Source organism: Orcinus orca, chromosome 2 (genome assembly GCF_937001465.1).
Source record: "Orcinus orca chromosome 2, mOrcOrc1.1, whole genome shotgun sequence".
Lineage (NCBI taxonomy): Eukaryota > Metazoa > Chordata > Mammalia > Artiodactyla > Delphinidae > Orcinus > Orcinus orca.
In genome coordinates this window covers 6,972,782-6,987,709 of record NC_064560.1, presented here as the reverse complement: position 1 = coordinate 6,987,709, position 14,928 = coordinate 6,972,782, and the positions used below count along the sequence as shown (strand labels likewise).

Genomic DNA, 14,928 nt, shown 5'->3' with positions numbered 1-14,928 from the left:
CTCTACATGACTCTGTCCCGCTCAGTGGCTCTGGGTCTCGGCCACTAGCAGAAATTATTTCTAGCTGATCAGTAAATTACGATGGTCATGATCATGGTGTGACCCCTCAGAGCAGTTTCCTGCATCTCCATTTCAGTGCACATGTCTCCATACACTTACCTTCAATTCTGTCACCCCAACTTGAGGGGGCCTGGTCCTTCTTCCTCAGGACACATGGACCCTCCTTCATTTTGTCACCTGTGCTTTTTATTTATCTCTGTTCTGATCTACATTCCCCCCTCTGTCCTTGACCTCACAGATAGGCAGTGAGTTCATTAGTTCAAGCCCCACTGTCTGCAACTACAGCTTAGGCAGAAGGGAGACAGTGCCTTCCAGGCCCTCTACCAGGTGGTGGAGCCCCGGAATGACGACCCTGACATCTCCAACACCTGGTTTCCTTCACCTCCACTTTTCTCCTTATGAAATTCTGCGTGAGTCAGCAATTAGTTGATTCTGGTCTGTCATCAGAAAAAAGACATCAATTCCTGCAGCCGCTGATCACATGCATTTGGTAAACACACAACCGGCCCAAGACAAAAGGCGCTAGAGTTGGCTGCACCTTCCACAGGTGAAGTCCTCTCCTTCTTTGGGAGGAACATGGCTATATTGCACAAGAATCCCTCAATCGAGTTAAAATATCTACTACAACCCAAAAGAAAGAATAGCTCTGACGAAACCAAAACTTTACACAAAAGATCCCATCTTTGACGGACAGATTCCACGATGGCCCCAGTGATGCTTGCCCTCCTGGAGTTCATATCCCCGCCATCCACTTGTCTCGAGTGTGGGTGGGGCCTGTGACTTGCTTCTAACCAATGACATACAGCAACAGTGATTCCACTTTAATTGACTATGCAGGGTTCTAACTTCCATCTTGCTAGCAGATGCTCTCTGTAGACTCTCCTCGCTGGGTTCGATGAAGCAAGCCGCTGTGCTGTAAGCTAAGCTACAGAGAACCCCAGCCGACCAGGAGCTGAGGCAGCCTCAGGCCGATGGCCGGCAAGGAACTGAGGACCCCAGGCCAACTGCCCACAGAGAACTCAAGGCTGCCAACAGCCATGTGAGCTTGGAAGTGGATCCATCCCCAGTCGAGTTTTCAGAGGAGGCCCCGACCCTGGCTGACACCTTAATGACAGCTTCATGAGAAACCCTGAAGCAAAGGCCTCAGCTAAGCAGTGCCTTGATTCCTGACCCACAGAACCCAAGAGATAGCACATGTGTTGGTCTGAACTTCTACATTTGTGGTAATTTGTTATGAAGCGATAGATAATTCATTCACCATCTGAGCCCTGAATAAAGCTAAGACTGATAAGCACGTTTGAACTTCCACTTATTAAGAGACAATTTTTCACACTGGGAATTTACTAGTTTAAAAATATGCTAATTTAATGAGACATTATTTCCTCTCCCCGGGTTTCTTCTTTAAACCTTATTCCTTAGTTCCATGTGTTAAGATATCATCAGAAACCTGAACTTTTCTTTCCTCTTCCTAAACAGAATATAAATACACAAAATTTCAAAACTTACATGTCTGGAATTCAAGCCCTTCCAACCCCAAGCTGAAGAACTTTAAAAAGCCTTAAAAAAAAAAACCCACCTCCTTTTTTCTGGCCCCAGAGTTCTATGCAGTCTTTTTAGCTGCATATTCACATCCTCAGACCCATGAGCCAGTTTTTAGCTTCCTGCAAATAATTCTTTTCTACATTAAAAGTTTCAGTTATTAACAGCTTTGAAAAACTGCAAATCATTCTTACTTACATCTGGAAGTCTGTACAGCTTCATTGTTCTCTGCAAAGTCATATTTCTACTCAAGTGAGAAAATTTTACTTCTACCAATTTTCTGGGGTTTAGTGATCGATGCCAGTATCTGGAATACAATACAGATTTTAAGATCTAACTGATTTCTAACTCTCCAAGTCTTTCACCTTTGCCTAAGCTCAGCTGTTATAGAAACAGTGAATGAACACTTATGTTGGGCCCAGTGCAGTGCTGGGTGCTGGCCCTCTTCCTATGCAATTATTTTATCTGTCATTTTTGACCTCTAAATGATGTCCCAGTTATGTTCCTTTGTTGTTTGTAACCGTTCATCTCTTTCAATAAAGAGAAATCTTAGAATTGCAGAAGGAATATTGATAATGCTCAGTCTGTAAGTATTGAATGAGCATCACAGATTCTAAGATAGCAAACCAAAAAGTTTAAAAACATGAAAAAACTCTCCTTAAGTTTAGTAGCCTTCACATTTATATAACGCACACCAAAGAAGACAACTTTTTGAAAAACAAGCTTGAATTTCTTAAGTGTTTCTAGTTTAGGTACTCAGATGAATGATTATATTAAAATAACACCTGTGAAGTCTTATTTATTCTGTTTATTTATGAATAAGTTAATAGGAGAGAGTCATTTTACAGTTCTGTCTTTTATACTCTGTTTTCCTGATTTCATCTTATTTGAGTCAATAAAAATAACAGAGGGAGATAAACTCTTTCTGAGGCTCTAGGAACAGGTTATTCAAGTGACAATCTGATAAACAATTTTCTTACTAGATTAACCTTTGAAAGCTTGATAAGAGCAGATGGAGAAATAAAAACAGCTTTAGCGGGTTTTTCAGCTGATGTTTATCAAGCTTTCGGAGTAGTTCCTGATAGCACTGGTGTGACAGTGAGTGTTAGAGAAGGAAAGAAAATCGTACTACAGGGCATCTCGAGATAACTGATGCCCTGGGTTTCCCAAGGCAGAGACTATGCTTTCAAATGGAAGAGACACAGAAATGGAGATGTAGCACCATTAGTACACACGTGACTGTGGGGTTTACTGCGAGAATACTGGGCTAGTGGTTCTTGGTTCTATCTCCATCTCTGCTACCCACCAACCATATCATCACGGGTCAGCCAAAGTCCCTCTGGGTTACGCGGGTGGAGAATAATACTTGTAGCAACATGGCAGGGAGGCTCAAAGCGTTAGGTACAGGTGACATGCAAGATAAAGGTGGGACGCTATTACCTGCATGTGGCCACTGGCTTGGGAAGAACCACTCCAGCAGTATAAACGGCCTGGAAAATCCCTTCCAGGTTCACTCTTCTGGTTATTTCTCGAATCAACACTGGGGCTACCCGTTTGGATCTCAATTTCTTATGAACACAAAGGAAGTTGATTTCGACCATCTTCTTCACGCTAAGAAATAAAGGTGTTGCAAATTAGAGCCACCGTTAAGAGGAAAACATTTTCAAAAAACAAGACAACACCTATAACGTTTCAAAGAATGAGAAACTGAAAGCTCTCCTTTAACACAATATTTAAGAAAAATATTCTATCTTTTAGATATTTCACAGATTTAGCTATTTTCCATACGCCCCCACCAAAATGATCAAAACTCCAGGCTGTGGAGAAGCAAACCCTCTTGTTCTAAATAAATTTGAGAACTTTGGTCTCTTCTGAATTTTCAGTGTAGAAACTGGATCAGCTGTGCCTCAAAGTTTCTATATCTGTTTTTCCTGTAATGTATACAGTTACGACATCTGGGTCACCCAGATGCAGAATCTAATAGGACGTTGCTTTGGAGCATAATGCAATACCCAGGATCCCTGGGAAGTGCCTCGACCAGGCCAGAGCTGGTGCTTTTCTGAGCGACCATAAACCTTCTAGAGCTCCAAAGCCCATCCTCTGCTCTGGTTCCAGATACGGAGGCATTTCATTTGGCACAAAATATTCCTTGAGATCAAATGCTTTTTAGCAGTAAATAAGCTCACCCAGTACATTGAAAGGTGAAGAGACCTATTACGCATTAGATCTTCGCGTTTCATAACTGTATCTTTGACTTTCTGGGCTGAAGACCCAGAGCAAAAATGGAACAGACATATCTGTGGATAGAAAGACTTAAAAAGAATCCCTCGAGTAATTTTTTTCCCCAGAAACAAATCTGAAATACCTATTTACAGGTTTGTTTTTTCTGCTACGGACATATATACATACCTGTGTGTGCATGTATGAGACTGAGAAGCAGAGACAGAAAAAGAGATAGAGAAAAATACAGCTCTTTTTCTTTTGGTCACTGTTCACAACCTGTTTTTTATGAATTATTTTTAACTTTATTTTTTAGAGCACTTTTAGGTTCCCAGCAAAACAGAGCAGCAAGTACAGTTTCCATACACCTCTGCCCTCCCCACGCACACAACCTCCCTCAACATCAGCAGCCTGCATTCAGTCATTTCAAAAAGCCTATTCTAGGGGCTTCCCTGGCGGTCCAGTGGTTAGGACTCCGTGCTTCCACTGCAGGGGCCGCGGGTTCCATCCCTGGTTGGGGAGCTAAGATCCCACATGCCGCGCGGCAAGGCCAAAACCAAAAAAAAGCCTATTCTAACCACAACTCTTGGAGTAGCAATGTATCAAAACTGACAAGCTTCACTATGTACCTGTCGTAGATCCGAATGTTCGCGGGAATGGCGCTGATGAACCCCACTAGCTTTTTGTTCGAAGATACCCTGACTCCACAGTGCCACTGGAGGAGCCAGCCTGGGGGACGCAGAGCCCTGAAGTCAGTGCAGGCAAGGAAAACAGATGCGGTGAGTGTCCAGGAACACAGGGACAGACAGAGACAGGCCGACCCCCCCTCGCCCTGTCCCCAGCAAGCACACGTGACCGGCGAGACTCACCACAGCAGGAACTCGGGCGAGTAGTCAAAGCGGAACATGTTGTCGTCATCCTCCACGTAATTCTCATTCAGCAGCGTGTACAGCTCCCTGAGCTACGAGACCAAAGAAGCGTCCTGCCTGTGATGCTTGGGACCAGCGCAGAAGCAACCCACGCCAAGTCGGGGAACGAGGTCGAAGGTTTTACTCACCACTTCGGCGTTACCCAAATCTAAAGTGTCCCACATAAAGCCCTGCGGCAGGGAATACGGTTCTTGACGCACGTTTTCTTTATCAGCTTCAATTGCGCCATGAGATGTTATTACTTCATCTGGGACGGGGAGGAGGGGAAAAATAAAGACAAAAAGAGAGACGATTCAATTACAGAGTGTCCTGACGATCCAAAATGGTCAGTTACAGGAAACAAAAGCGTGCTTAGGGCTCTTGAGTTCCACATAATCCTTAAAAGTACTGTATCGTTTCAGCTGCTGCCAGTGCGAAGCAGGGTGGTTACGCAAGGTGGAGGGTAACTGCTAGGGGACCAGTTACGGGAGAAATCCTCTGTCATCCACTGGCAAACTGGATATTACGAAACAATGGTGACTTCTCAGTCTGAACTCCTAGATTACAGATTAATCATTCAGCACAACTGCCGGCGACACAGGCTTGATATGACCGCCTTAGAGATGTTTTCTGTTTAACTGCTTTTTCAACCAACGGGGGGCAAGGGCTGCAGTGACCTGACCCTTCCCAGCAAAGTTCAAAATTAATTTCAGGACTGTTTACTTCTGTCTGGGCTGCTGGCAGCACAGTTCAAGCCATCAGTGTCTCCAGCGATTTCCACAAAGGCGCCCTTTCCCACTTCTTCCTCCGGAGCTTCCCAGTGAGGTTGGGATAAAATCCAAGCCCTTGACCGGGGCCACTGCTTGCCTGGCCACCGTCGACACATCTACCCAGCCCTGCCCTCAGGGCTTCGGGCCCACTGCCCTCCCTCGGACTGGGCCTCTGCCCAGAAGGCCCATCCCCGGTCTTTCACACGGCTGGCCGCTGGCATTTTTTCAGCTATAGCCTTACACATAACGTCCTCACAGCATCCTCCCCGACTAAAGCTTCTTCCTACGTGGAGTATGTCCTCACCGCCCGCCCACCATTTATCCTACTTTCCTACCACTGTTTCCCGGGTCTGCGCCCCAGTGCCTGGCATTTAGTGGGAGACACTCAATAAACATTTGCTGAATAAATGAGCTTCAGGTACAGTTATTACCATCACAGACCTTTTCACAGGGGGGAAGTCACAGGGTTTGTACCAGCCCCAAGGGGTTTCTTCTTCTCTATTTCCTAATCCCTAACTCTGCACGTTCATCTTATCTCCACTCCACCAGCTCATCCCCAAGTGAATACCTCAGGCTCCAGGGTCAGCCCTAGAAGCCAGATTCCCAGCTGTTCCCCTGGGGTTCCTTGGGAGTTGCTCAGGGCTTGTCTGATCCACATAACAACACCAGGGGCCCACCCCACGCAAGCAGCTCCAAGCAGCTGGGTGTGTTTGACTGAACTGGGACATGGCTCTGGAGAGAAACGAAGAGGCAGAGTCTCCCTGACTTTCAAACGTTCTCCCCGACCTCAGGCTCCCTCTTCCACCATTAACCTGGTGTTGCCTTAACTGAGGTACGTAAAGAACATTCTAGGAACCCAAGAACACTGCAGGGATTTAGGGGAGGGGCCGAAACGAGGTGAGCGGCGGGGAGTCTTCCCAAAGAGGTGCGCTGGGGTGAGGCGCCAGCTGGAGGAGAATTTTCTCCCCTGGGCACTGACCCAAAAGCCCCCAGCAAAACTTAGCCAAACCCAATACATTCAGATCAATAAATCTACACCCCTGTAGCTAATGGCCACTCAACTCAATGTCATTTAAAATCCAGCAAATTCATTCTAGAAGGTCTTCCTCCACTACCAAATAATTTCTAGAGCCTGAAAGAAAAAAAATCAAGCAAAGATAATTGCTTTCTTCTTTCTTTCATGCTCTGAAGCTCACGATTTTGAAGCTGCTTGGCGTGGGCATGGGTGGAAAACGAAAGGTCACTTTTAAAAAGTTTGAAACCCATTATTTGAAGGCACAGAGAAGGATTGTTCCTTGCTTTATATTTGTTAAAACTGACTATGTGTACATAACTGGGCTAATAAGAGTTTGGGATGGCAACGAATACCTTCTATTATACAGATTTTGAACTGGAACTATCAAGGAAGAAAAGTATGGAAATAATATATGGAAATATGTATCTTCATATAAACGTATGACAAAGCAGCAGGTTCAGCTTGTAATACATTGAAAAACATTTTTATACATTTATATCATCTTTTTTCTGGCATAATGTGAAAGAGTAACAATGAACTTATTAAGTTTCTTTATTATTAATTTAATAATTATTAAATTATTAAGTTTACAGAACCTTAAGTGGTAAAAGTTTAAGTGAAATGTGATGGAGCAAGCCGGGCACTGAGGGAAAGAGGCCTATTACAGATTTCTACACGACCCAGAGCACTTATGAAGGCCTTCACGGGGTGTCCCAATTCGCTTATTATACTGGAATGTTATCACATCGGTAATAATTAACAACATGGGTGAATGTTCAGAATCCTATTGTTAAACAGAGCAAAATTTTCCATTTCAGTAAGATTTAATAGGGCAAATTTTCTGTGTCTTTTGGGATAACTGAGGTGTGAGATTGCTAAAAATTTATGCAGAAGAAAAACCACTCCATGAAGATCAGAACCAAAAAACTGGGGGTGGGTGAGACCCCTCTTATATACATATATTTAATACACTAATGTTTGAAGTGTGGGGAAATTAGATTTCTTTATAGGGACAGGAGTTAGATTAAAATTGTTGTTACTGAAAGCCAATGTCGCCACCCAACACTTATTTTAAGAAGAAAAATATGACTTTTGTGTAAATTTCGAATCTGTGGTCTAAAACAAATCATATAAGTGAAGTCAAGTCTCTTTTGTGTTTTGTTTGTTGTTAACCCAGCTTTGTTTTTTGGGGGAAAAGGCAGAAAAGCTTACTTAGTTTGGGTACCGGCTGTGTGTCCCAAAACTGGTATCTGTGTTTGGCAGCCTCATCAATGTTCCTGGCGGGGCCCTGGCATGCGGATAACAGCTCCATTGCCCTCTGGATATCCTGCAACTTCTGCATTGGAATGGTGGGATTCTACAACAGCAAAGACACACAGACACAGAATATGAGGAAGCTGCCGCTGCTCCCAAACCTGGGCAGGTCCACATGCACCTGCACTGGAGACTACACGGCGTTCGCTGGAGAAACGCACAACCCTCCTCTAAGTCTGGCCCTTGGGCTCAAGGATGCTAACATATTAAAATATAAGCAAACGTATTAGGTTGAAGGCAACAACAGTCCTATAGCTTCAATGGGGCTCTGACAGTCTGGGAACTCTCAAGTAAACCGAACCACTCTCTGCTTCAGTTTCCCACCCATCTGCAAAGGGTCCTCGGTCCTCACCATTAATTACTCGTGCGGGCGGAGCAGCAGAGAGGAGTGCCCTGCAGTGCAAATGCTACTATCATACAGCAGCCAGTCAGACTCCAGCCTCGGCTTCACTGTTGGGGTTAATGCTCGGGAGGAGCAACGTGGGGACAAAGGAAATAACTTCTAGAACGGAAACCAGGCAGACGAGGGACATTTTAGTTCATAAAAAGAAAGAAAGAGGGGGCTTCCCTGGTGGTGCAGTGGTTGAGAGTCCGCCTGGCGATGCAGGGGACGCGGGTTCGTGCCCCGGTCCGGGAAGATCCCACGTGCCGCGGAGCGGCTGGGCCTGTGAGCCATGGCCGCTGAGCCTGCGCCTACGGAGCCTGTGCTCCGCAACGGGAGAGGCCGGCGTAACGCAAAAAAAAAAAAAAAAAAAGAGAAAGAAATCTGAACTTAGTGCCGGGCTGGGAAGGAAGTGCATCAAGAAAGGACTCTCTAAGGATGCCTCCTCCTGGACCACACCCCGCCCTATGCCAATCCTGACGCCCCCTCCAGAGGCCACGAGGATGAGCAGTTTCCTCTATGGATTCAGATCTTCTGCAACCATAAAAGCCTTTTCCCCCCAACCCAAGTGGTGGAAACAACCTCCCTTTTAAGTAATACGTATCCTCAGTCTATAAAATTGACAATGCCTTTAAATACTAAAGTTCCTTCCTCAAAGCCAATATTCCTGTCATCTCTGAAGATCCCGCAGCTCTTTTTTTTGGGGGGGGGGGCAGAAATCCCTCATGGAAAATGAGACTATAACTGAAATGAGCAAGTGGCATGTAGGACTGAATATGGAAATCAGTGAGGTTTTTTTCAACATGTGAAATTATTGATTCATTTTAGAATTTTGATGCCATGCAAAGAATGCTCTTCACTGTGGGCTCAGAATTTGTTAGAAGGAGTCTCAGAGTCTTCGGTTTCCCTGTATGTCAACACCATGGGCACCAAGGAAAGGTACCATCGATCCTCAATGGTTTATTAACAGCAGCTCTGGACTTCTGTTCCGTTTTGACTCTGAAGTCTGTGGTCTGGAGCAAATCTTTGAATCTGGGAAGCCTGCTTGTTTGACCCAGTACAACAGGGTTTATTTAATACAGACCATCCTGTGGTGGCTTTACTCACTGGGTTCCCTTAAGATTCCTGCCCCTAAAATGATTCTAAGAAACAAAGTGCTGGAGTCTAACCAGAGGTAGGTTAAAGTCTTAATGTCTCCTCTTGGAAGTCTAACAGCCTCACCCAGGACTGCCACAAATTCTGTAAGCCATTCATCTTATATTTTGATTGAGGTCTGAATCATCAGGTTCATATATATCAGTTACACATACTAATTTAACAAAATAGTTTTGTTGTTCTAATTTACTGTATTTTTATATTTCTCTTGTTTGGGCCTCTTTTGAACCTCCCACACAAAAGTAACTGATTTCTAGCAAAATGAAATTTACATTCACTTGAACTCCCAACAGTGCAATCAACTAGGAGATCTGCAACTTACATAGGGTGAGAGCACAGCCTATTTCAGCTAGTAATGCTTGAACATGCACCCCTTTATCTTAAAATAGGCCACGTAGAACCCAGTCTTACAAAAATATACCTACAGTATCTGCACCGAATTTGCCATGGTAACCCTTCTTTCCTGCTATTTGAGTTAAATCCTCTAACAGGGCTATACCAAACTCCAACCCTTTTGTAACAAACATGCATCAGCATCTTTGTTCCAAAGGAGCCAATGATGGTACCCCGTCTGCATGAAGAAGCCTTCAGAGTGGTTTCTGCCTTGACCAGCAGTCTTTACATGAAATCACCATTCATGAAATAGTCATATTCCAATGCTCACTATTAAATGCTTTTGAGGTTGATTCACAATATTATATTAGCTTCAGGTGTACAATATAGTGAGTCAATCTTTTTTTTTTTTTTTTTTTTGCCGTATGCGGGCCTCTCACTGCTGTGGCCTCTCCCATTGCGGAACACAGGCTCCAGACGCACAGGCTCAGCGGGGCCATGGCTCACGGGTCCAGCCGCTCCGTGGCATGTGGGATCTTCCTGGACTGGCGCACGAACCCGTGTCCCCTGCATCGGCAGGCGGACTCTCAACCACTGCACCACCAGGGAAGCCCCGTGAGTCAATATTTTTATAGATGACAATCAAAGTAGATTCAAGTAAGTACAACTTTCAAATCCATAGCGACAGAGCAGTAAGGAAAACTCAGCTATGATAAATTCTTAAACCTATCCAACCACCTACCAGAGCAGCACCACACGGGGTGTTTGGAAAGGTGAGAATGTGTGCTGACCCTGCATTAGCCTCCCACTATCATATTCTGGTGTAAGAGTCAGACATGCCTCTTTTCCTCCATATCTGTTCCTTGGGAAATACTAAACACCAACTGTACTCTTTGCCCATTATTTTCCAATTTAATACCTTGGAAAAAATGTTCAAGTCCTTCATCACTAAGAAGTGTACAAGAACCCAAATATCATTTTATTTTGGTTCTTGAGCGTAGACCGCAACATTCTCTAAACTGAAGAATCTCTAAAGGTCACTGTAAATGATGGTGTTATGTAGAGCTGACATCAGTTTCAGGGAAAGGAGCCGCAGTTTTTAAAATGCAGTGAAAAGCCCACATTAAAACAATTTTGACTTAGTCTTCATGAAAAAAGAAAAGAATTTCTCTACCATACCACGGTAGCAGTTCCTCCTGCCTTGCTTGGCTGTAGTTTCTTTTTCTTCTTTTTTTTTTTAAATTCCAACCACCCACTCATTTTATTTTTTAAAAATTTATTGAAGTATAGTTGATTTACAATGCTGTGTTAATTCCTGCTGTACAGCAACGTGACTCAGTTATATATATATGTATTTTTTTTCATATTCTTTTCCATTGTGGTTTGTCACAGGATATTGAATATAGTTTCCTGCGCTATACAGTAGGACTTTGTTGTTTATCCATCCTACACATACTAGTTTGCCTCTGCTAATCCCCAATTCCCATTCTGTAGTTTCTTATAAGTGACCAGAGGCAGGGGAAGGGCCCTAAATCACCAGGGGTACAGGGCTGGGCAGCAGCTGATGGTGATGACAGAAAGAATAAGGAGATGGTCACAACTGCATGTAAATAACACCACATTTGTCTGATGAAGCAACGATGAGAAATGGACAAGATATCTTGCCAGCTTACGGTGCACCTTATATGAGTTACCTTGGAACTTATGTCTGTGGATAGACTATTTATTACCAGAGAAGCAAGTTGAAAAGCTAGTGAGGGAAACTGCACTTTCTTCTCACCCCACAAAGGCAATCAGGGAAAAATTGGGGCAAGGAATTTTCCTTCCCAGTGATTCCTGGTCCTTATGTGTAAAACAGGTAACAACGACAACAAAACTACCTGCAAGACTCACTCAACGTCGTAAGATGTAAAGTTTGTGCAAGAAAAAAACCTGAGACCCCACAAAACTGGCGTAACGGTAACAACTGCCATGTATACACAGTGCTCCGCAGCAGAGGTCCCACCCCCCAGGTCACGGACTGGTACCGGCCCGTGGCCTGTTAGGAATCGGGCTGCACAGCAGGAGGCGAGTGGCGGGCGAGTGAGCGAAGCTTCATCTGTATTTACAGCCACTCCCCATCGCTCGTGTTACCGCCTGAGCTCCACCTCCCGTCAGAATTATGGTGAGTTGTATAATTATTTTATTATATATTACGATGTAATAATAATAGAAATCAAGTGCACAATAAATGTAATGCGCTTGAATCATCCCAAAACCATCCCCCCGGCCCTGGTCCGTGGAAAAACTGTCTTCCACGAAACCGGTCCCCGGTGCCAAAAAGGTTGGGGACCGCTGCTTTACATGGTATAAAAACCACATTATAAAGATGGTCTGATTGTGACCTCATTAACAGCCTATGAGCTGGGGAGGAGGCATGTCCCCAAGCTGCAGATGAAATGAGCTTAAGGAGGGGCAGAGCCTGGCAAAGGCTCACAGCTTGAGAGCTTTGGGCAGGACCGAGCTCCTGCCATGACACCACGCACTGCCCAACTTACTTGGAGCTACAACAATCAGATGACCTCTGCTTTGTTATGCTTCTAACTCTACCCCTTTTCGCTGTGAGTTTCTGGCATCGAGGGCTCTGTTTCCTTGGGCCCAGCACACGAGGTCTCTGTTCACAGCCAGGATGATGGGTGGCCCCAGGGAAGTGGCGCCTGGCATCGGCATCTCCAGAAGCATACAGAGACGCAGGGCCCAGCAGGACCACTTCTGGTTTGGTCCAAAATGGGTTACTTCCTACCCTTGGCAATAGAATTAAGAATGGCCACTGCAGACTGGTCCAAGGCAAAGTCAACGTGAGACTTACCCATGGTTGCTCCTGCTGAAACCTGCTGCCAGATGGTGCTGTGCTATTCAGGTAATTAGACACCCAGAAAAGTGAAAATGTGAATATCTTCTGAACAAAAGGGAATCAAATATTAAGCGTAACTACAAAAAAAACCCCCCAAAAACCAGAAACAAAAATCTAACAAGGTCACCGTGAGACTTTCTTCTATGACTACAACCTATGTACTAATTCACTGAGAAAGGGGGGATGTGGGCAGAACACACACACACACAGAAGCCCAGCACGGACCTCTTAGTTTTCTGGGTGCCAATGTCAGTCCTGGGAAGGCTGTAAATACCCTGCTGTGACCACACAGTACACAGTCACGGCAACACCCTAACTACACCTCTGAGCCAACAGGGCACTCGCCTAAGCTGCCCAGACCCGCTTTCACACACATGGGACACCACGGAGGTTAAAAGAAAACATGGTTCTCACTTTTGAAGGCGGCTGAATTTTAATCTCCTGGGAATCAGATGCCGAGTCTGACTTGGTGCCTCCGGAATTCGGTTTCTCCTTTTTTCTCTTCTGTTTCTTCTTTTTCTTTTTGGCACCCAAATCACCTCCGGGACTCCTGTTAGGAAATTCACAGGGTTTGTAAAAACAACAACAGGTCATTATGTAAAATCTGAATTGCATGAAATTAATCATTTAGGAAAAACACATGTTATACACAGGAGGGAAAAACTATGTTAGGATGTGCAATATTCTGATTGATAAAAAAATATATATATTTGCAGATGACCAAAATATATATTTTTCATCTATATTTGGTCTTGATACATGGTTCCTGGGTCACAGCTTCCAAACCCCTTGGAGTTTCCTAAAAGATTAGAACTTTAAGGTAGGTGTCCCTTATGTCATGTTAAGAAGGTCACTTCTCGAAGCACCTAAGGATGGGGGCACGTCGCCAGGGGAGCCAACCCTGTGATTAGAGGGCTGGAATTTTCAATCCCACCTCCCTGACCTCCGGGAGGGGAGAGGGGCTGGAGGTTGAATCAAACACCAATGGCCAATGATGTAACCAATCATGCCTATGTAACGAAGCCTCCATAAAAACCCAAAAGGATGGGGATTCAGAGAGCTTCCAGGTTGGTGATTTCTCTCCAAGTGGAGGTTTGGGGACAGTGGCGCCTGGAGAGGACACGGAAGCTCTGTGTCCCTTCCCCACACCTTGCCCTGGGCACCTCTTCCATCTGACTGTTCCTGAGTTACATCCTTTTATAATAAACAGGTGATCTAGAAAGTAAATGTTTCTCTGAGTTCTGTGAGCTGCTCTAACAAATTGACCGAATCTAAGGAGGGGGGTCTTAGGAACCTCCAATCTGTAGCCTGGTCAGAAGCACATGTGACAACCTGGGTTTACACCTTGGAGGGGTCGGGGGGGATAGTCTCGTGGGACTGAGCCCCTAACCTGTGGGATCTGATGCTGTCTCTGCATAGACGGTGTCAGAACTGAGACGAATTTCAGGACACCCAGCTGGCGTCTGAGAATTGCTTGGTGCTATGTGGGAACCCTCCACCCCTACCTCCCCACTGGAACTGGGTCCAGGAACCCAGAAGAATATTAGTCTACGCTCAGTCATCCTGCAGGGTTCTTAGATGTCATTTAAGCAGGAAAACTGTAGCAATAAACTCTATTTTATCGCCAAAGTCAAATAGCTTTCACAGGTATCACTGCTCCACTAACTTACTTTTAAATCAGCCTTTTCAGGGAGAGATACATGTCATAAAATATTCCATTATAAACATCTCTTGGGCACAACAAACCACTAATCTTGACACAAGAGAACCAAAGAAAGGGCATCTCTGCAGGGGGTGGCATTTTTCCTGATAAAGATTTTTATTAGAAGGATTAACAATAAAAAAACTCTACAGGAAAAAAAAAAGTTCACTGGCAAAACATTTCTGTTTGGAACCCTTGTCATATTAGAGCTATAATCTTCTGAAAGAGAAAAAGAGACACAAGGAGATTTAAAATTTCCCTTTCTTTGGGCCTACTCTCCCGCAGTATTCCCAGAAGGTAAATTCAAATTTTGAGTCAGAGATTATTATTACATTATCCCCTGATGCAGGGAAAAGTGATGGAAATAAGCAATTCTGTTCTATTGTTCTTAATTAGCTCTATCTGTTCCTATTTTCTTTCTTGAATTTTTGCCTGATTATCAAATACATATTCATTATATAAGACACAAATGTCATTAATTAACAGCCTTATAACAGGGTCCCTCAAAGGCAGCCAATAGTTCTTCTGGTATAAATTCTTCTAAAATAGCCTTTCTTCTCTAAGCATGCCTTCGTTTTTACTACGAGTAAGTTTTCAACAAAAATTGAATCTTAAACACACTATTTTGAAACTTGGC

At 44.3% G+C, this 14,928-nt stretch overlaps 1 protein-coding gene across 3 annotated transcripts in view; it reads right to left on the bottom strand.

The window, feature by feature from the left end:
- The window catches only part of NMT2 (N-myristoyltransferase 2), a 55,761-nt gene that overhangs the window by 15,054 nt on the left and 25,779 nt on the right, over window positions 1–14,928 (bottom strand). For all 3 annotated transcript variants that reach the window (XM_033403454.2, XM_004278596.3, XM_049706540.1), the window contains exons 2-8: window positions 13,004–13,139; window positions 7,725–7,869; window positions 4,877–4,995; window positions 4,689–4,780; window positions 4,449–4,565; window positions 3,040–3,210; window positions 1,798–1,906 (exon numbers count right to left, since the gene is read on the bottom strand). In XM_033403454.2, the coding sequence (XP_033259345.1) occupies window positions 1,798–1,906; window positions 3,040–3,210; window positions 4,449–4,565; window positions 4,689–4,780; window positions 4,877–4,995; window positions 7,725–7,869; window positions 13,004–13,139 (889 nt within the window). The remainder of the gene's footprint in view (window positions 1–1,797; window positions 1,907–3,039; window positions 3,211–4,448; window positions 4,566–4,688; window positions 4,781–4,876; window positions 4,996–7,724; window positions 7,870–13,003; window positions 13,140–14,928) is intronic.